Consider the following 22877-nt stretch of genomic DNA (forward strand, 5'->3'; position numbering starts at 1 on the left):
TTGGCATCTACCTAACATACACACGAAAACTTACACACAAAACGTTCACAGAAGTATTATTTATTCTAGCCAAAAGATAAAAGCAATCACAATGTTCAAAAAATGATGATGGATAGAAAACCAACAAAATATTATTCTACCATAAAAAGGAAAAAATACAACATGGATGTATCCTGAAAACACTAGGCTAGGAGAAGCAGCCAAACACAAATGGTCATACACTATGATGCTACTGAAATCAAAAGATCTAGAATAGGACAATTCTACAAATGCAGTGGATCAATGCTTACTAGGAGCTGGAGATGGTAGAGGGATAGTGATGTGACAGCTAAAGCACAGAAAACTACAAAGTTCTAATGAAAGATATCAAAAGCAGTCTAATACACAAAGACCTAGACCTTGCTCTCAGATTAAAACACTCAATGGTGTTAAGATGTCAATTCTTCCCAACTTGACTTATAGATTGAACCCAATTGCATTAAAAATCCCCAATACACTATTTTATAGGAATGTACAACTGAATCTAAACTTAATAAGGAAAAGACCTCAAATAGCCAACACAATACTGAACAAAGTAGAACAAAGATAAACACTATGTAATTCCAACAGGTACTATAAAGCTACATAACCAGTGGCTAAGGCCTGTAACCCTAGCTACCCAGGAAGCAGAGATCAGGAGAACAGAGTTTTGAGGCCAGTCCAGGCAAACAGTTTGCAAGATCCTATCTCAAAAATACCCAATACACGAGATCCAAGATGGTGGTCAGGGTAGGGAATCAGAAATACTAAGCTCCTGACTCCAGAAACCACGTTGAGACATAGGAGCTACACTTGGGTAATTCGGATTGCTTCTAGCCAAAATAATAACCCACTGACACATAAGGTACACATAAAATTCAAGGACTGTTAAAACAGCTTTTAATTGCAACCAACAGCCAGGAAAATCCCTCACAGCACAGCGAGCAAGGTGTGTCCCACCCTGGGAAAAAAGCCCCCAGCCGGTTTTTTTTTTTTTTTTCTTCTCAACAAGCAGAAGATGCAGCATCAATCAGAAATGATCTCTGTGACATTCTGGACCCTTAACTGTGGAAAACCTCCTTATGCTGTGCCACCCTGAGAGAAGCATCACGCCATTTCTCCCCTCACCAGCCAGCTCCAAAGCAGTTGTGTTCATCTGCAGGATGAACAGATGAGCATCATGCACCATGCGTGACTCCCCTACCCTTCCCCCCAACCCCCGCCTCAGGAACATAATCCAGTGCAGCCCCCTGGCAGATTGAAACCCCCTCCCCAACAAAATTGCAAATCATAAACAGTGAATTGTACTCTACCGAGATCAGATGAGATCAGGCGCGTTCAGGGTGCTATGACCGTAGACGTGAATTGTACTCTAACACTGACAGCAGAGGTGAGGTTCTCTACCAGGAGAACAGGGGTGGGGCAAGGACCCAAACTCTCAGTGCTGAACTGTTAGTGAACAAATGTGGGTAAAGCAACAAAGGCAGGGAGTAGGGTGACAAACCAATGTCCCAGAGGAGTCAAACTAGCACCACAACAAGCTTGGGAGAGGCACAAAGGCTGAGAGCGGGGATGGGGTGACAAACCAACCTCTCAAAATGGGCCAGGTGGTGTATCCCAGAGCTGGTCTATGGGACAGAAGGCAGTACTAAACACTGAACTGCCCCACCTTGCTGGGGGAAGGAGCCGACCAAACAGAGTTGCAGCTGTGGGGCAATGCACCTGCCCAATGGTGAAAACAACAGCTCTGACCACCCTGCAGGAACTGGCAGTTACCTCAGCTCCCAGTTGCGACTTGCCCTGTGGACAGAAAGAACTAAATACTATTCACAAGCCAGTCACCTGCTGAGACAACATCAGAGCTCCCACTTGTATGCCAATACCAGGATTGGACTCCAAGGGAATACCAGAACTCTTACCAAACAGATGGACCTTTTAGTTGTTGCAGTACCTAGTTTTGGTTTTTTTCTGTATTAACTTTACCATCACTATTTTCTTATCTCTATTCTTACCCCCTTCACTTTCCCTACTTTTTCTCTACTAAAATCATTGTTCTCCCTCCCAACTACTCTTTATGCCCCTTCTCAACCACTCTTGCCCTGTCTTCACCTCCCCCTCATAACCTTCCCCAATCTGTCACACTACCTCTCCTCCTACACACTCATCATCTACTGACTACCCAACTGTACATACCCCTAACCCCCTGCAATACCTGACACAAGCGCCCTCCAGTACAACAACAGAAATTCATCCAAACACACCTGAGGGCCACAAAACCCAGCAGCCCCCATGTCTCCTCCCCACACACATACCTGTAAGTGTCACATTTACCAATTACCCAAGTTTCTATATCTAGCCTAATAAATATTACTGCCCCCCCCCCAAACTCCCACTGTTTATATATATTATTACCAAGGGGTTTTCTACATAATATGTAAACAACTGGTCAGGCATTGAACTGGTGAATTTGTTACTGCTGTATTACAACTCCAGAACAGGAACAGAAAGAGCACATCAACCTAGCTAAGAACAAAGTCAGTCACAACACAAAAATTAAATCAAGGGAAAGAAAACAGGCAATTAAAACCTACACGTAGCCTATTCACAACATAACTGCACAGCACCAAGAGGAGTGACATGAAGAAAAAGAAGGGATGGAAACCACACTCCTCAAAAAAAATAATTCAATAGAGGATTCAGTAGGCAATGAAGAAAATGGGTATCAAGTTCCTGACCACAACAAAACAATGATAAATATCACTAAGGAGTCCAATGATGCCTAGAAAAAAATCCCTCAAGGAGGAAATCTCAGAAGAAATCAGACAAATTGATGGAAAAGATATTAGACATGATTACCCACAATGTACAAGATGCACTCCAGAAATTTCAAGACACAATGTACAAGATGTACTCCAGAAATTTCAAGACACCAAAAATAAAGAACATGAGACAACACAGAAACAAATAAAGGAACTCAAAGAAGACTTTCACAAATACCAAAGTGAAACAACAGACATTATAAAAAAGTAGATATATCAATTAAAGAAGACAACACAAAACATAAAAGCAGAGTTGAACAAAGATATAGAAAACCTCAGAAAAAAGAATCAAACAGAAATCCTGGAAATAAAAAGTCCCTTTAATCAATCAAACACAGTGGAAGGCCATTCCAACAGACTAGAACAAGTGGAAGACAGAATCTCAGAGCTCAAAGATAAAACAGAAATTAAAGAAAAAAAACAGAAGAAATCTTAGTCAAACAACTCAAGAGCTGTGAAAGGCATATGTAAGAAATCAGTGAATCCATCAAAAGAACAAACCTGAAAATCATGGGCATTGAAGAAGAAATGCAAGCCAAAGGGATATGTAATATAGTCAATAAAATAATAACAGAAAGTTTCCCAAATCTCAAGAAAGTTTTGCCCATTCACATATAGGAAACCTCCAGGACACCAAACAGTAGCACAATATACATTCTTCTCAGTAACCCATGGAACTTTCTCCAAACTAGATTATATCTTAGGGCACAAAGCAAGCCTCAGCAAATATAAGGAAATAGAAATAATCCCCTGCAGTCTATCTGGTCACACTACAATAAAACTAGAACTCAACAAAACAAGCAACAGCAGGAACTATGCAAATAATTGGGAGGCTGAATAACATATTATTAAATGACCAGTGGGTCACAGAAGAAATAAGAGGAAATCAAAAGGTTTGTAGAAGTTAGTGGGGGAAAAAAAAAAAATCACCTACCAGAACCTATGGAACACAGCAAAGGCAGTCCAAAGATGAAAGTTTATAGCCACGAGTGCATACATTAAAAGGACAGAAAGATCTTAAATAACGACCTAATGCTACATCACAAGAACAAGCAAAACCCAAAACAACCCGAGAAAAATAATAAAAGGGCTGAAATTAATGAAACACAGACCAAAAAACTATACAAAGAATCAACAAAACAAAAAGCTAGTTCTTTGAAAAAATACACAAGATTGACAAGCCCCTGGCAAATCTAACTAAAACGAGGAGGGAAAAGACCCAAATTAGTAAAATCTGAAACAAACACCAAGGAAATCCAGGGAATTATCAGAAACTACTTTGAAAACCTATACTCCAATATATTGGAAAATCCTGAAGAAATGAACAAATTTCTAGTACTTATGACCATCCAAAACTAAACCAAGAGGATATTAACCACCTAAACAGATCTATGACAGGTAATGAAATTGAAGCAGGAATAAAGAGCCTCCCAAAAAAGAAAAGTTCAGGATTTGACAGATTCTCAGCTAAATTCTACCAGACCTTTAAAAGAATATCGACACTCCTTAAACTTTTCCACAAAATAGAAAGTGAAGAAACACTGCCTAACTCATCCTATAAAGCCAATTTTATACTCATCCCAAAACCAAACAAGGACAGATCCAAAAAGAAGTACAGGCCATTCTCCTTAATGAACATCAAAGCAAAAATCCTCAATGAGATAATGGCAAACTGAATCCAACAACGTAACAGAAAGATCATTCACCATGACCAAGTCAGCTTCATCCCAGGAATGCAGGGCTGGTTCAACATATGGAAATCAATAAATGTAATATAACACATTAGTAGATGGAAAGACAAAAAAACACTTACCATCTCAACACATTCAGAAAAAGTGTAAGATTCAACACTATTTCATGATAAAAGCGCTAAGAAAACTAGGAACAGAAGGAATGTATCTCAATATTATAAATGCTATATATATGACAAACCTATAGTCAACATCATACTTAAAGGGGAAAACTGAAACCATATCCCCTAAAGTCAGGAATGAGACAAGGGTGCCCATTCTCCCGACTCCTAATCAACGTAGTACTAGAATTCCTAGCCAGAGCAATAAGGAAAGAAGAAATAAGAGGAATATAAGTAAGTAAAGAAATAGAGAAACTATCCCCATTTGCAGATGACATGATCCTATACCTCAAAGACCCAAAAAATTCTACCCAAAAACTCCTAGATACCATAAATAGGTTCAGCAATGTAGCAGGACACAAAATTAACTTACACTAACAATGAACAGATTGAGAAAGAATATAGGAAAACAATTCCATGAACAATAGCCTCAAAAAATATCAAAGACTTAGGAACAAACTTAACAAAGGATGTAAATGACCTCTACAAGAACTACAAACCACTGAAGAAAGAGATTGAAGAAGACTACAGAAGGTGGAAAAATCTCCCATTCTCATGGATACGAAGAATCAACATAGTAAAAATGACTATACCACCAAAAGCAATCTACATGTTCAACACAATTCCCATCAAAATCCCAATGACAGGGGGAATTCCAAGATGGCGGCTAGAGGGAGGAAGCAGAAAGCTAGCCTCCTATACTGAAATCCTGGTGAGACTCCGGAGACACACTTTGCAGGCATAATCACTGAGAAAAGGCATAACTTTGACCCCTCCACACCTCCAGCCTGCGCAGAGAATCTCCACCTCACGTTAAACGGAGAAACAACGAGGCCCCCGGCCCACAAGTCACCCGCACCCAGAGGGCTTGGGAAGACACGGGCCAGGTGAGCTTCGCGGTACCGTGGTACTCCCACAGGCAAGCCTGGGCCAGAGCAGCATAGCCCCCTGGACACACTGACCTCCACCCCAGGAAAAAAGAGAAAATGAGTAATAAGCAATAAGAACAATTAAAATACGCAGGAAAGAGGGTGGGGAGCCCTGAGCCGAAGATTGGGGGAAGGGAATCTTTCCCTGGACTGTAAATAAACAAGCCGGGCAGGCCAGAGAGCCTCTGGCAGGAGCGGGGGTGGGGCACGCGCCCAGCAACCAGGAGCAGGAAAGCTGGTGAGTGTGGTGGAGGGAGGAAAACTCCACAGGAGAGGAGGGAAGACCCACTTCTCACGTGAACTGTAAACAAACATGGCAGCTGGCAGGAGCATCAGCACCACCCAGTAACCAGGAGCAGGAAAGCCTGTGAAAGTGGCAGTGGGAGGAAAACTACACAGGAGAGGGGGGAAGATCCACCTCCCACATGAACTGTAAATGAACACACAGGCCTGACAACGCAGGGGGCAGTGTCACCTTTCCCAGTGCTTGGAAAGGGGAAAGCTTGTAGCAGAGGCTCCCGCACAGGAGAACTCTGAGCAACAAAGCCTACGGGGCCAGGTGAGTGCTAAGCTCCCCCCAGAGATCTGCATAAACAACACCTCCAGCAACAGCAGGCTGACAGCAGCGGGCAGGGAAGCCACAGCTGCAGAAACCATTCTCAGAACTGTCTCCAGACTCTTTTTTTTCTTTTTCTCCCTACCTTTGATGAGAGAACAACCGAATTACACCTGCAAGCTGAAAAACTTACTGAAACTGTATTGCATTTGAACTTGGGACACTTGGTGGGGTTATCTTTGTGCATGTGTGTGTGGGTAGTTTTGTTCTTTATGCATCCCCTTTCATGAGACAACTACAGAACAACATCTGAGGCACCATCTCCAGGACTGGAGACTGTGACTTCATTGCATTTGAACTTGGAAGTTTTTTGGTTTTTTTAAATTTTCTATTTTTTCATTTTATTTTAACACATTTTTATAAATAGATCTCTTTCATTTTCTTATTTTTAATTTTTATTCTTACCTTTATTTTTATTTTTGATTTTCAATTCTCTGTCTAATGTCTGTTCAGCTTACTATTGATTAGTACACTAAAGCTCCCTGTTTATACCTTTGAAATCTTCTTGTCTGACACCTTGTTCTGTTTTCTCCCTCCAGTCTGTGTATTTGGTTTTCCCATTTCTTTAATTTCTTGTTTCCCATCTCAGCTCATCCTTCCATTCTAAATATTACCATTGTTATTATTACAAGCTAGAAAATACTTAATTGCACACAGTACAGGGACAGTAACAACACCAAGGACAATGACGGGAAGACAGAAAAAACAGGGAAACCAGTTTCCCCACAGCAAAAAATTAGTACAGGAACCAGAGGGGAATGAAGAGAACAGAAACTCAGATCCAGACTCCAACAAAATGAAGATAAACTATGCCAAAGGACCCAATGAAGCCCACAAGAATAATTTAAAAGAAGACATACTACAGGTACTCAATGAGAATTTTATAAAGATGATACTGGATAGGGTCAACCAAAATGTACAGGAGACACTCAAGAAATTCCAAGACAACAAAAATAGAGAATTTGAAAAAACAAAAGAAGAAATAAAGGAAACCATAGAAGCACTGTATAAACACCAAAGTGAAAGAGAGAACACGATGAATAAACAGATAAATGAACTCAGGACAAAAATAGACAACATAAAAGAGGAAAACAGCCAGGATATGGAAAACCTCAGAAAAAAGAACAAAACAGAACTGCAAAACAAAACGGAAGGCCAATCCAGCAGAATAGAACAAACAGAAGACAGAATCTCAGAACTTGAAGATGAAATGGTAATTAAAGGAAAAACCGAAGAACTATTAATTAAACCATTCAAGACCTGTGAAAAGAAAATGCAAGAACTCACCGACTCCATCAAAAGACCAAACCTGAGAATCATGGGCATTGAAGAAGAAGAGGTGCAAGCGAAGGGAATACGTAATATATTTAACAAAATAATAATGGAAAATTTCCCAACTCTAGAGAAAGATATTCCCATACAGATGCAAGAGGCCAACAGACCAGATCAAAATAGAACTACCCCACGACATATCATCATTAAAACAAGAAGTTCAGAAACTAGGGAAAGAATATTGAAGGCTGTAAGAGAGAAAAAACAAGTAACATACAAAGGTAAACCCATCAAAATCACAGCAGACTTCTCAACAGAAACATTAGAAGCAAGAAGAGCATGGGGTGAGATCTTCCAGGCACTGAATGAAAATAACTTCAACCCCAGGATACTCTACCCAGCAAAACTATCATTCAAAATAGATGGAGCAATAAAAGTCTTCCATGATAAGCAGAAACTAAAACAATATGTGACCACAAAGCCACCACTACAAAGGATTCTTCAAGGGATTCTGCACACAGAAAGTGAAACCGAACTTAACCATGCAAAGACAGGCAGCACCAAACCACAGGAAAAGAAATAGCAAGAAAGTAGAGAGTAACCTGAACTTAGATACACACAATCAAACCTTCAAACAACTAAGACAACTAAATGACAGGAATCACCACATACCTATCAGTACTAATGCTTAATGTTAACGGACTTAATTCACCCATCAAAAGGCACCACTTAATGAAATGGATTAAAAAGGAAGATCCAACAATTTGTTGCTTACAGGAGACCCATCTCACTGACAGAAATAAGCATAGGCTAAGGATGAAAGGCTGGAAGAAGATTTACCAAGCCAATGGCCCCTGAAAACAGGCAGAAGTAGCAATACTTATCTCTGACAAAGTAGACTTCAAACCTACATTGATCAAACGAGATAAAGAAGGACATTCCATACTAATAAAAGGGGAAATAGACCAAAAGGAAATAATAATCATCAATCTGTATGCACCCAATGTCAACGCACCCAATTTCATCAAACATACCCTGAAAGACCTAAAAGCATATATAAACGCCAACACAGTGGTTGTGGGAGACTTTAATACCCCATTATCATCAATAGATAGGTCATCCAAACAAAAAATCAATAAAGAAATCCAAGATCTAAAATATGCAATAGATCGAATGGACCTAGTAGATGTCTACAGAACATTTCATCCAACTTCTACACAATATACATTCTTCTCAGCAGCCCATGGAACCTTCTCCAAAATAGATCATATCCTAGGGCACAAAGCAAGTCTCAGCAAATATAAGAAAACAGAAATTATACCATGCATACTATCTGATCACAATGCAGTAAAAGTAGAACTCAACAACAAAAGTAAAGACAAAAAACATGCAAACAGCTGGAAACTAAATAACTCATTACTTAATGAAGACTGGATCATCGATGAAATAAAAGAGGAAATTAAAAAGTTCCTGGACGTCAATGAAAATGAAAACACAACCTACCAGAACCTATGGGACACAGCTAAGGCAGTCCTGAGAGGAAAGTTTATAGCCATGAGTGTATATATTAAAAAGACTGAAAGATCCCAAATCAATGACCTAATGATACATCACAAACTCCTAGAAAAACAAGAACAAGCAAATCCCAAAACAAATAAAAGGACAGAAATGATAAAAATAAGAGCTGAAATCAATGAAATAAAAACCAAAAAAACCACACAAAGAATTAATGAAACAAAAAGTTGGTTCTTTGAAAAAATAAACAAGATCAATAGACCCCTGGCAAACCTGACTAAAATGAGGAGAGAAAAAAACCCAAATTAGTAGAATCAGGAATGTAAAAGGGGAGATAACAACGAACACCATGGAAGACCAGAAAATCATCAGAGACTACTTTGAGAACCTTTACTCAAATAAATTTGAAAATTTTAATGAAATGGACAGATTTCTAGATACATATGATCATCCAAAACTGAACTAAGAGGAAATTAATCACCTGAATAGATCTATAACACAAAATGAAATTGAAGCAGCAATCAAGAGTCTCCCCAAAAAGAAAAGTCCAGGACCTGATGGATTCTCTGCTGAATTCTATCAGACCTTTAGAGAAGAACTGATACCAACCCTCCTTAAACTGTTCCACGAAATAGAAAGGGAAGGAAAACTGCCAAACACATTTTTATGAAGCCAGTATTACACTTATCCCAAAACCAGGCAAAGACACCTCCAAAAAGGAGAACTATAGGCCAATCTCCTTAATGAACATTGACGCAAAAATCCTCAACAAAATAACGGCAAACCGAATTCAACAACACATCAAAAAGTTTATTCACCATGACCAAGTAGGCTTCATCCCAGGGATGCAGGGGTGGTTCAACATACGAAAATCAATAAACGTAATAAACCACATTAACAGAAGCAAAGACAAAAACCACTTGATCATCTCAATAGATGCAGAAAAAGCCTTTGATAAGATCCAACACCACTTTATGATAAAAGCTCTAAGAAAACTAGGAATAGAAGGAAAATACCTCAACATTATAAAAGCTATATATGACTAACCTATAGCCAGCATTATACTTAATGGAGAAAAACTGAAACCATTCCCTCTAAAATCAGGAATGAGACAAGGATGCCCACTATCTCCACTCCTATTCAACATAGTACTGGAATTCCTAGCCAGAGCAATTAGATAAGAAGAAGGAATAAAAGGAATACAAATAGGTAAAGAAACTGTCAAAATGTCCCTATTTGCAGACGACATGATCCTATACCTTAAAGACCCAAAACACTCTACTCAGAAGCTTCTAGACATCATCAATAGCTATAGCAAGGTAACAGGATATAAAATCAACATAGAAAAATCATTAGCATTTCTATACACTAATAATGAGCAAACTGAGAAAGAATACATGAAAACAATTCCATTTACAATAGCCTCAAAAAAAATCAAATACCTAGGTGTAAACCTAACAAAAGATGTGAAAGACCTCTACAAGGATAACTACACTTCTGAAGAAAGAGACTGAGGAAGACTATAGAAAGTGGAGAGCTCTCCCATGCTCCTGGATTGGTAGAATCAACATAGTAAAAATGTCGATACTCCCCAAAGTAATCTACATGTTTAATGCAATTCCCATCAAAATTCCAATTCATTAAAGAGATCGAAAAATCTACTGTGAAATTTATATGGAAACACAGGAAGCCACGAATAGCCAAGGCAATACTCAGTCAAAAGAACAATGCAGGAGGTATCACAATACCTAACTTCAAACTATATTACAAAGCAGTAGCAATAAAAACAGCATGGTACTGGCACAAAAACAGACATGAAGACCAATGGAACAGGATAGAGGATCCAGATACGAAGCCACAAAACTATAACCAACCTGTCTTTGACAAAGGAGCTAAAAATATATGATGGAGAAAAATAGCAGCCTCTTCAACAAAAACTGCTGGGAAAAATGGTCAGCAGTCTGCAAAAAACTGAAACTAGATACATGTATATCACCTATACCAAGATTAACTCAAAATGGATCAAGGATCTTAATATCAGACCACAAACTCTAAAGTTGATACAGGAAAGAGTAGGAAATACTCTGGAATTAGTAGGTATAGGTAAGAACTTTCTCAACGAAACCCCAGCAGCACAGCAACTAAGAGATAGCATAGATAAATGGGACCTCATAAAACTAAAAAGCTTCTGTTCATCAAAAGAAATGGTCTCTAAACTGAAGAGAACACCCACAGAGTGGGAGAAAATATTTGCCAACTATACATCAGACAAAGGACTGATAACCAGAATATACAGGGAAGTTAAAAAACTAAATTCTCCCGAAACTAATGAACCAATAAAGAAATGGGCAAGTGAACTAAACAGAACTTTCTCAAAAGAAGAAATTCAAATGGCCAAAAAACACATGAGAAAATGCTCACCATATCCAGCAATAAAGGAAATGCAAATTAAAACCACACTAAGATTCCACCTCACCCCTGTTAGAATAGCCATCATCAGCAACACCACCAACAACAGGTGTTGGCGAGGACGCGGGGAAAAAGGAATACTCTCACACTGTTGGTGGGAATGTAAACTAGTGCAGCCACTCTGGAAAAAAATTTGGAGGCTACTTAAAAAGCTAGACATTGATCTACCATTTGATCCAGCAATACCACTCTTGGGGATATACCCAAAAGACTGTGACACAGGTTACTCCAGAGGCACCTGCACACCCATGTTTATTGCGGCACTATTCACAATAGCCAAGTTATGGAAACAGCCAAGATGCCCCACCACTGACAAATGGATTCAGAAAATGTGGTATCTATACAAAATGGAATTTTATGCAGCCATGAAGAAGAACGAAATGTTATCATTCGCTGGTAAATGGATGGAATTGGAGAACATCATTCTGAGTGAGGTTAGCCTGGCCCAAAAGACCAAAAATCGTATGTTCTCCCTCATATGTGGACATTAGATCAAGGGCAAACACAACAAGGGGATTGGACTTTGAGCACACGATAAAAGCGAGAGCACACAAGGGAGGGGTGAGGATAGGTAAGACACCTAAAAAACTAGCTAGCATTTGTTGCCCTTAACGCAGAGAAACTAAAGCAGATACCTTAAAAGCAACTGAGGCCAATAGGAAAAGGGGACCAGGAACTAGAGAAAGGGTTAGATCAAAAAGAATTAACCTAGAAGGTAACACACATGCACAGGAAATTAATGTGAGTCAATGCCCTGTATAGCCATCCTTATCTCAACCAGCAAAAACCCTCGTCCCTTCCTATTATGGCTTATACTCTCTCTACAACAAAATTAGAAATAAGGGCAAAATAGTTTCTGCTGGGTATTGAGGGGGTGGGGGGACAAGGGAGGGGGCAGAGTGGTGGTAAGGGAGGGGGTGGGGGTAGGGGGGACAAATGACCCAAGCCTTGTATGCACATATGAATAATAAAATTAAAAAAAAAATCCCAATGACATTCATCATAGAGATGGAAAAATCCACCCTAAAGTTCATTTCGAAACACAAAAGACCATGAATAGCCAAGGCAATACTGAACAAAAAGAGCAATGCTGGAGTTATCACAATACCCGAGTTCAATCTATACTTCAGAGCCATAGCAATAAAAACAGCACAGTACTGACACAAAAACAGATGTTAAGACCAGTGGAGCAGAATAGAGGACCCAGATATGAATCCACATAGCTAGATCCACCTTATTTTTGACAAAAGCACCAGAAACATACAATGGAGAACAGACAGCCTCTTCAACAAATGTTGCTTAGTGAAGTGGTTATCTGCCTGCAGAACACTGAAACTAGATCCATGTCTATCACCCTGTACTAGTAGCAACTCAAAAGTGGATTAAGGACCTTAATATCAAACTTGAAACCTTGCAGTTAGTACAGGAAAGAGCAAGGAATACTCTGGTAACAACAGATATAGGAAAGGACTTCCTCAGTAGAACTCAAGAGGCCCAGCAAGTAAGAGAAAGGATGGACAAATGGGATTACATGAAATTAAAAAACTTCTACACAACAAAAAGAAATGGTTTCTAAATAAAAGAGACCACCCACAGAATGGGAGAAAATCTTTGCTAGCTATACATCAGGCAAGGGACTGCTAACCAGAACATACAAGGAGCTCAAAAACCTAAATTCCCCAAAAATCAATGAACCATAAAGAAATGGGCACCTGAACTAAACAGAACTTTTTCAAAGGAATACGTCCAAATGGCCAAAAAAGACATATTAAAAAAAAATGCTCACCATCCCGGGCCATAAAGGAAATGCAACTCAAAACCTAAGAATCCACCTCACTCCTGTTAGAATAGTTAGATAGCATCAAGAACACCACCAACAAATGTTGACGAGGATGAAAGGAAAAAGGAACCCTTATACAGTGCTGTTGGGAATGTAAACTAGTACAACTTCTTTGGAAAATATGAAGACTTCTTAAAAAACTAAACATAGACGTGCCATTATGATCCAGCAATAACCACTCCCAGGGATATACCTGAAGGAATGTGACACAGGTCATTACAAAGCCACCTGCACACCCATGATTATTGCAGCACAACAGCCAAGCAATAGAAACAGTCAAGATGCCCCACTGCCAATGAATGGATTAAGAACATATGGTATTTATACACAATGGAATTTTACTCAGCCACAAAGAAGAATCAAATTTTGTCATTTGCAAGTAAATAGATGGAACTGGAGAACATTATCTTAAATATAGTCAGGTTCAGAAGGCCAAATATCCTATGTTCTCTCTCATATGTGGATTACAGACCTGAAACAAATGCAGTGTTATTATTAGACATGGGTCACACACTAAGGGGAGAAAGCACACAGGAGTAAAACGGAAAGGGAAGAAAACCTATAACTTGAATGTGGTTGATGTGCTCTCTGTGTAGGAACAATTATAGTAATCTTAAACTGGCAGAGGCCACTATGGGAAAGGGACCAGGAAGTAGTGAAGAGGTCTGGTAGAGATGAACCAATGTGAGTTGTAATACACATGTGCATTGAAGCAACACAGGAATCTCTCTGTACAGCTATTTTCATCTCAAACTAGCAAAAACATGTTTTTCTTATTATCACTTATGTTTTCTCTTCAACAAAATCAGAGAACAAGATGGCAGGCAGGGGGCTGGGGGGGCACATAATGTATATACATGTAAATAAACGTAAAAATGATAAAGTTATAAAAAATACCCCATACAAAAAAAGGTTAGTGGAGTGGCTCAAGTGGTAGAGTGCCTGCTAAACAAATGTGAGGCCCTGAGTTCAAGCCCCAGAGACAAAAATGTTTCAATAATCCAGATAATATGTTATTAACAAAAGAATGACACATAAAACAATAGAACTGAGAGGAGATTCCAGGAATAGGCCCACACAAATATAGTCAATTGACCTTTGACAAGGGAACAAAAGCAACTCAATGGAGAAAGGAAAGTTTTTCCAAAAACTGATGATGGAAGGGTGGGCTGTGGCGGTGCTCGCCCGTAACACCCAAACCTGGAAAGCAGAGGTAGGATTGAGAGCTGGAGGCCAGCTTGGGACACATAATGAGTTTCACACCAGGTAGGCTAAACAATGAGACCCTGTCTCACCAAAAAAAAAAGCTCCCATTTCATTGGGTCATAACTACAATCCTATTGGGTGTCAGAGACTGGTTTGAGCCAGCCCAGGCAAAACAGTTCCCAAGACCTTCCCATCTTAGGCAATAAAGTCAGGCATGGTGTACATACCTATTATTCCACCTATGGGGGAAGCATAAATTACATCATGGTCCAAGACAGACTGGGCATAAACATAAGAACCTATTTGAAAAATAACTAAAACAAAAAGGCCTGAGGAAGTGGCTCAGGTGGTAGAGCACCTTTGTAGCCAGGACAAGGTCCTGAATTCAAACCTCAGTACCACCAAAATAAATGAATGAATAAATGAACAAATCCAAATACTTTATACCTTTTACATGAATTAATTCAAAATGGATCACTTGTGTAAATGTAAAACTAGAAATTCTACAATCACAACAAGAAAACCCTAGGTGAACTTAGGTTTGGTAATGAGTTTTTTGATATAATAAAAATATAACCCATGAGAGAAATTTTTAAGTTTTGAACTTTATTAAAATCAGAAACCTTTGTTCTGCAAAAGGGATTGTTATGAGAATGAAAAGCCACAGACTAGGGGAAAGTATTTGTAAAATACGTGTCTGGTACAGGATTTGGATCCGAAATACGCAAAAGAAACTCTTAAAACTCAACAACAAGGAAAAAAGCCCAATTAAAAATTGAACAAAAAATCTAAATAGATATCTCACACTCAAGAAGACAGAAAGATGGCAAGTAACTACATTAAGAAATTCTTAAAATTATTTGTCATTAGGGAATGTAAATTAAAACAATAAAATATTACATACCTATTATGGCTAAAATCCAGAAAACTGGCAATATGAAATGCTGGTGAAGATACAGAACAACATATACTCTTATTCATTGCTTACAGGAATGGAAAATAAGATCACTTTGAATGACAGTAGGGCAGTTTCTTTTTTTTTTGTTTTTGGGGATTTTTGTTGTTGTTTGAGACAGGATCCCTATTGTAGCCCAGGCTGTCCTCGAACTCACAATCCTCCTGTCTCAGCCTCCTGAGTGCTGGAATTACAAGAATGCACCACCACATGCCATTTAGCCACTTCTTAGAAAAATAAACATAGTCTTTTCATACTATCCAGGATTTATGCCTAGGTATTTATCCAAATGATCTGAAATTTATACCCAAACAATCTACAATATTACTAATAATCACTTTTACAATTGACAAAAACAACACATTCTAAAATACAAGGAATAAAAAAACTACAAGTATTATATTGTATTGGATAAAGTTGTATCCCATAAGGGTACAATTAATAATTATAATACACACACACCCCAGATGCTCTAGAGGAGTATTCTTTGTCCCTTCCAGCTTCTGGTAGCTTTGGCTTGTGGCGTATCACTCTTATCTTCAAGGCCAGCATCTTCAAACAACTCTCTGATTCATCTTCATATCGCTTTTGCTGTGTGTGGTGCCCTCTGCCTCTTTTATAAGGACATCTGTGATTATCTGTAGGGCCCAGAATAATTTCTCATCTCAAAGTCCTTAAGTCACGTCTACAAAGAACTCTTTTCCAAATGAGGTAATATTTACAGGTGCCAGAGGTTACAAACTGGTATCTTTGGTAGATATTTGAAAAAGAATGAAGTGAAAGGAAAGGGTTTACCCAACTTCAAGCCTTAACTGAAAGGCGACTAAGGCTAAATGGTATTAGAGAAGGGAACAAAGTAACAAAAACAAATATTCCCACACAATATACCCATGTGATTGTTAACAAAAGCATAAAAGCAATTTATTAAAAGAAACAAATGGTACTTTAAAAACTAGAATCCACAGGCAGTAAGTCCTTGATCTAAGTCTCAAACCTTATACAAAAGTTAAAATAGAAACAGATCACAAATTGAAAAAGTGTAAAAGTACAAACCTTTCCAAAAAAAAATACAGAAGGAAACATTCAGGATCTTGGGCTTCTGTGGAAGTTTTTTTAATGCATCAATTTAACTGGTTTTTCTTTTTTTTTTTTTTTTTTTTTTTTTTGTTATTTTTGTGACAGGGTCTCCCTATGTAGCCCAGGCTGCCTCAAACTTGCTATATAACCCAAGCTAGCCATGAACTCTTGATCCTCCTCTCACCACCTCAGGAGTGGTTGAATTACAGGCGTAAACCACCACTCCTGGTTTATGTGTCAATTTGGAGGGGTCAGAAGGCTCAATTATTTGATCAAACATTATTCTGGATGTCTTTGTGAGAATGTTTTGGAACGAGATTAACATTTTAAAAAGTGGATTTTGAGTAAGGCAGATTTCTCCCCATAATGTGGGGGGCCTCAACCAATCAGATGAAGGCCTGGATACAGCAAGAATGACCTCTCCCCCAAGCAAGGGGAAATCCCACCAGCTGACAGATGTGAAGTGCAGCATCACTACTTCCCTATGCCTCCACCCTGCCAGTCCACTCCACAGAGTCTGAATTTGTAAGCCTCCATAACTGTGGGAACCAAATCCTTAAAGTAATTCTTTATACATATAAATGAACATGTATACACACACGCACCCCCTATTGGTTCTGTTTCTTAGAGAAGCATAAAACTTCATCCAATGAGCTCTTAGACTTGAAACGAAAGCATGATTCATAAAAGGGAAAAAGTGATAAATTAGAATTCATCAAAATCAAAAACTTTCATTTGGCAAAAGACTTTACTAGGATGATGCAAAGACAAACTACATATAGGAAAAAAATATGTGCAAACCATATATCTGACAAATAGCTATACCTAGATGATAAAGAACTCTCAAAACTTCACAGTAAAATAAAAAAATCCAATTAGAATATGGACAAAACACACGCAGAAACATTTCAAAGAAGAGGATATATAGATGGCAAATAAGGCTTGAAAAGTTATTTGGGGCTGACAGTGTTACTCAATGGTAAAACATGTGCTTAGCATGTTGGGGGGTGGGGAATAGGAGGAGGACTTGAGTTCAATCCCGGGTGAAAAACAAAAACACTCACAGCAACGAGGGAAACACAAAAATGCAAATTAGAATCACAATGAGGTATCATTACACACCTATTAGAATTGCTAAAACAAAAACCAGTAACACCACCAAATACTGCTGAGCATACAAAAACACTGAGTCACTCAGACACTGCTGATAAAAATGTAAAACGGCACAGCCTCTCTGCATAAGCAGTTTGGTAGGTTCCTAAGAAACTATACATGTACCTACTTTACAGTCAACAACTGATACCCATGGCATTTATCCCAGAGAAATGAAAAGTTATCGTCACACAATAATCTATACAAAATGTTGACAGCAGCTTTGTCTGCATTAGCCAAAAACTGGACACAACCCGGATTTCATCAACTGGAAAACGGTTAAATAGGGTACATCCATACCACTGAACATAATTCAGTAACAAAAAAGAATGAACTACTAACACACACAGAAACTGGATCACCAGAAAATTGTGGTGAGTGAAAAAGCCAATCCCCAAAGGCTAAGTAACATATGATTCCATTTCTTGAAATGCAAGGATTAGTAATGGCCAGGGTTAAGGAAGGATGAGGTGAAAGGGAAGTGAGTGTGGTTATAAAAGGATAACATGGGGAATCCTGATGATGACAGAAATGCTCCATATAGTAATTGTACTAATGCAGAAATTTTGGATTGTGATACAGTTTTGCAAGATGTTACTACTGAAGACAACTGGATAGAGAGAACATGAATTTCTCTGCATTATTTCTTATAGCTGCTTATGAATCTGCAATTATCTCAAAATGAATAGTTTAAGATGACTGAAATCTAAAAAATGAAAATCACCTAGCAAGAACATAAGAATTAAAGGTACGGATATTGAACAGGAAGGGGTGCAAGGTTAGTTATAGAATGTGTATGGAAGTAAAAATTCACCAAGTCATACAGATAAGTACAATTTATAAACTTGGTTATGCTATGCCTCAAAAACCATTTAAAATTGCTGACTGGTTAATTTTGTTATCTGTGATAATGGTATTAATTATGTATAAAAAATTTTTAATTATTTGTATATTCATCAACAATGAAACCACGATGATCTTTAACAGAAGCAACTGGGTGGTGTGGTGCAACCAGAAGCCATGACAGTTACAGAGTAAGTAGGAAATGAGGACATGCAGGGAGTCAAATACATACAAGGCTTTCCAGAAGTTGCCAATGAAGGAAAAGAGCAATAAAGGGAGGGGAAGGGAGAGTTAAAGAAGAGCTTTACTAAGACAGGAAAAATGTGAGAAAATTTAATTCCTGGCGGAAAAGATCTAACAAAAGTCACATCTAAAAACCGTATGAGAACACTATTACAATCTTTTGTACAAAGTTCATGAAAAAGTACAAAGAGCAAATATGAAGAGATTGTCCTTAACAAGACAGGCAATGCTTGCACTGTATCAGGGGAAAAGATGATTGCAGATACTTACAGATTTGATGGTGGAAATAACAAGAGAAATAATGACTACAATAATGGCAGCTATTATAATGGCAACTGATTTTTTTTCATTTTGTTTTAGGGTACTGCAGTTTGAACTCAGGGCCTACAACTTGAACCACTCCACCAGGCTCTCTTTTTTTGGGGTGGGGGCGGGGAGAGAAGGTTTTGAGATAGGATCTTATGAACTATTTGCCTGGGTCTGGCGTTGAACCACGATCCTCCTGATCTCTGCCTCCTGAATAGCTAAGATTACAGGCATGAGCCACCGGCACCTGGCTGCAACTGTTTTTCTAAAAGCTTACTGTGATAGCTCACCCTTCAAGGTGGTCCTGACTGATCCTTGAATCCAGTTATCCACATCTCTGTGTAGACTGCTCTCAAAGGAAAGAGGACTTAACTGCATAATCAATAGCATATATGACAGCAAGACTTCTAAGATTAGGGTAAAAAAAGAGTGCAGTTTCTACCACATTCTGTCCTTGATTGCTCTCTCTGGGGAAAGCCAGTCACAACACTCAGCAGCCATGAAGAGGCCTAACACACACCAGAAGAAACAGCTCCTCAACCCAGTCCCTCCCGCATAAGATTACAGCCTCAAGAGAGGACCCAGTCTTCAGAACCATCAGCTAAACTGCTGATTGACCAACAGAAACAGGACAAAATACTGTTTCTGTTTTAAGCCACTAAATTTGGGAATAGTTTATTAAGCAGCAAATAAGTACCTAATACTCTTACTATGTGCCTCAATAACCCTGTGATCCCTAGTTTTAAGATGAATTACAACACATAGAGGTTAAGTAATTTTTCCCAGGGTGGGGTGTGGCTCAGTGATAACAGAATTCTTGTATAGCATATGAGGCCCTGAGTTTGATCTCAAGCGCTGCAAAGGAAAAAAAAAGTAATTCTCCCCAATTATCACACAGCTGGCAAGTGATGGAACCAGATTAAATTTTAAAGCCACTATTAACTACTATGCAAAACATGCACCCCAAAGCTGAAGTAGTTTCTTTACCATGGCTTTTGGTTTTGCTATAATGTAAAGCATGGTTATCTGATGAGAGCAGGACCAAGTAAGCAAAATGAAGAAAATGGAAAAGGTTTAAAAAGTTGCTATGCAGAGTTAGGAAAAGGGCTGGCTAGGCAAATCTAATAGGATTTCCAAACACTGCTAAGGCCCAGGACAGGAAAGGAGCCATCAACTTCCATTGCAGCAAATTTAAGATGGCCATAATAAAAACAGGATTGCTCATGCATGTAATAATAAAATGTAACCTGGAGTGTGAAATAGTGGTCTTTCCCAAGACCCATTCATTCCATAAAGAGCTATGTACAGAAAAATTCCAGGAAACACTTATTTTCTATGTCAGTGCCACACAAAGATTGAAGAAAAATCTACAGAGAACACAGCCAGAAGCCAACAGGGATACTTCATGCCTTCCCCTCAAACACAAGAAGTTTTTCTAGAAAATCTTCTGTCTTTCCTATTTCTATTCACAAATGTTACAAGGAAAGTTATAGCCACATACTTCCATGGCTAAGAGCAGCCTCTTAATTACTCATTGACTTAACTTGATAAATAATCTTACAACAGAGCTTCAGGCAAAGAAATAAACTGGTGTAGACATGATCTCAAAAGAAAGTTAGGTGAGGGGGAAAAATTCAAATCAGGGCACATAAAAATTCTTACTGGCTAATATTTAGTGCAGTCGAGAATAGATACCTATTTCTGTATTGTTTTGTTATTAAAGGTTGATAAACAAGTTTCAATGAGCAAAAGTTAACAGTTAATATTCCAGTGACATCTTTTTTAATATATACATCATTACCTGAAGACTTACTGGAAATAAAAGAAGTACAGCTAGAAAACAGTAAAACCTTTTCTATTAAAGAGGTATTGCTAGGAGTGGGTACCAGTGGGAAGGGGAGGGTAAACAGGAGGGTAAAGTAGGACAAATATGGTTGGGTGCATTTTGTATACATGTATGAAAATAGAACAGGTCTTAAAATCAGTATAGAATCCATGTAGTCTTAACTCAGTTACTAAGATTTCAATTAAAAATGCATAATTTTTACTAAGGTGGTGTGTGTGTTTCATTATTCCATTTTTAATCTTACCCTTATCTGTTCAGTGGAGCTGCTGCTAAGCTCATCTCCAGATTCAGAATCTTGATGTACTCTTTCTGAGCTTTCTCCAGCTGAATCACAAGACTGTTCCTGAGAGAAGCTAGTTTTCTCTATGTCCAAGAATTCTGGACCAGGAAAGTGACCAAATAAGCGTGTCCTATTTTGGCTGGAAACTTTAGGAGAATGTGAGTCATTGTTAAACTTTCCATTATTATGGGTCAGGTCCAAGCTGAGGTTGAGAGTCTGACCTGGATTATTATTGGGTCCAAAATTCTGATTGGCATCACGAATAAGACCTGTTCCTTGAACAGATGATGGCTTTCCAAAACTCGAAAGCTCAGGCAACTTGTTCACATTTTCTGTGGATCTCTGAAGATGTAGACTCTGTATCATTTTCATGGAATTATTTGGCAGTCCAATGGCCTGTTTAACAGGTGGCATCAAAGCTTTGCGGGGGACCTCCTTAACGTACTGGGCTGGTACATAAAACGCTTTGGAATTCTCATCCAGTTTGACTTGCCACCAGTCATCATTGGTCTTTTTCACCAAGATGTACCGCTCCCCTTGTTTTATCACAATCTTTCTGTCCTTTGCTTCATATTCATAATCATATTCCACTTCAATATACATGTGTCCCGGAACAATCTTCCCACTTCTGTCAGCCATTTTTATTTAATAATATTCACCTCTCAAAAAGGATGGCATGCCACATTATGGCTTATGGCTTGCTGCATTAATACTGCTGTTTTATTTAAATGGAGGAAAAGAATAAAGAAAAACTTAAAATAATTTGGATTTGACATTTACTCACAAACATCACATAATATACGTCATTTAAAGAACACAACCTTTAAATCTCAAACCCCATGTTGACCAGCTTATTTATATTTGATTAGGTTGGACCCCAAAAATACACTAACTAGTATCTTTATAAGAAAGGAAAGATATGGAGACAGAGAAGACAGAGACATAAGACGACCATGTGAAGACAGACACAATAATTAGAGTGAACACCAAGGAATGCCAGCAACCACAAAAAGCTCAGAAGAGGTAAGGAGGGAGTCTTCCCTAAGGTCTTTGGAGAGCATGCACTCTGCCAAACACCGATTTTAGACTTCCAGTCTCCAGATCTTTGAAAGAATAAATTTTTTTTTTTCTTTTCCTCTGAAACAGGGTCTCATTGTGTAGCCCATGCTGTGCTGGCCTGGAACTCACTATGTAACCTGGGCTGGCCTCAAACGGATCCTCATGCCTGTGCTTCCTAAATACTGGGAGAGAGGCATGCCACCTTGTTTGCAGTAAAGGTTGAATATCCCTAATACAGAAACCCAAAATCTGAAACATTTTGAGCACCAATATGACAGCACAAGTAGAAAATTCCACACCTGCCCTTACACAAGACAGGTCATGGTTAAAACAAAGGTGGAATAAAAATACCACACAAAATTGCCAACAAGCTGTAAGAATAAGGCATGCATGTAGATATAAATTAATTTTACATTTAGAGTTGGGTCCCATCTCTAGGATATCTCATTATGTATATGGAAAATTTTTTAAATCCAAAATTTGAACAATTTCTCATCCTAAGTACTTCTGATAAGGAATACACCACCTGAACTTTGTTAAAACAGCCCTACGAACTAATACATTCAATCCAATGGTCAAG

At 38.5% G+C, this 22877-nt stretch overlaps 1 protein-coding gene across 6 annotated transcripts in view; it reads right to left on the bottom strand.

Annotated features, from left to right (window-relative positions):
* Arhgap12 (Rho GTPase activating protein 12) overlaps window positions 1–22877 on the bottom strand; it is a 118625-nt gene that overhangs the window by 77356 nt on the left and 18392 nt on the right. For 5 of the 6 annotated variants that reach the window (XM_074056222.1, XM_074056221.1, XM_074056220.1 and 2 more), the window contains exon 3: window positions 21203–21953. In XM_074056222.1, coding sequence (XP_073912323.1) covers window positions 21203–21877 — 675 coding nt within the window. In that variant the 5' untranslated portion in view covers window positions 21878–21953. Of the gene's footprint in view, window positions 1–21202; window positions 21954–22877 lie in introns of those variants that run through there. The other variant, XM_074056223.1, reaches the window with a different exon arrangement.

Source organism: Castor canadensis, chromosome 15 (assembly GCF_047511655.1).
Source record: "Castor canadensis chromosome 15, mCasCan1.hap1v2, whole genome shotgun sequence".
NCBI lineage: Eukaryota > Metazoa > Chordata > Mammalia > Rodentia > Castoridae > Castor > Castor canadensis.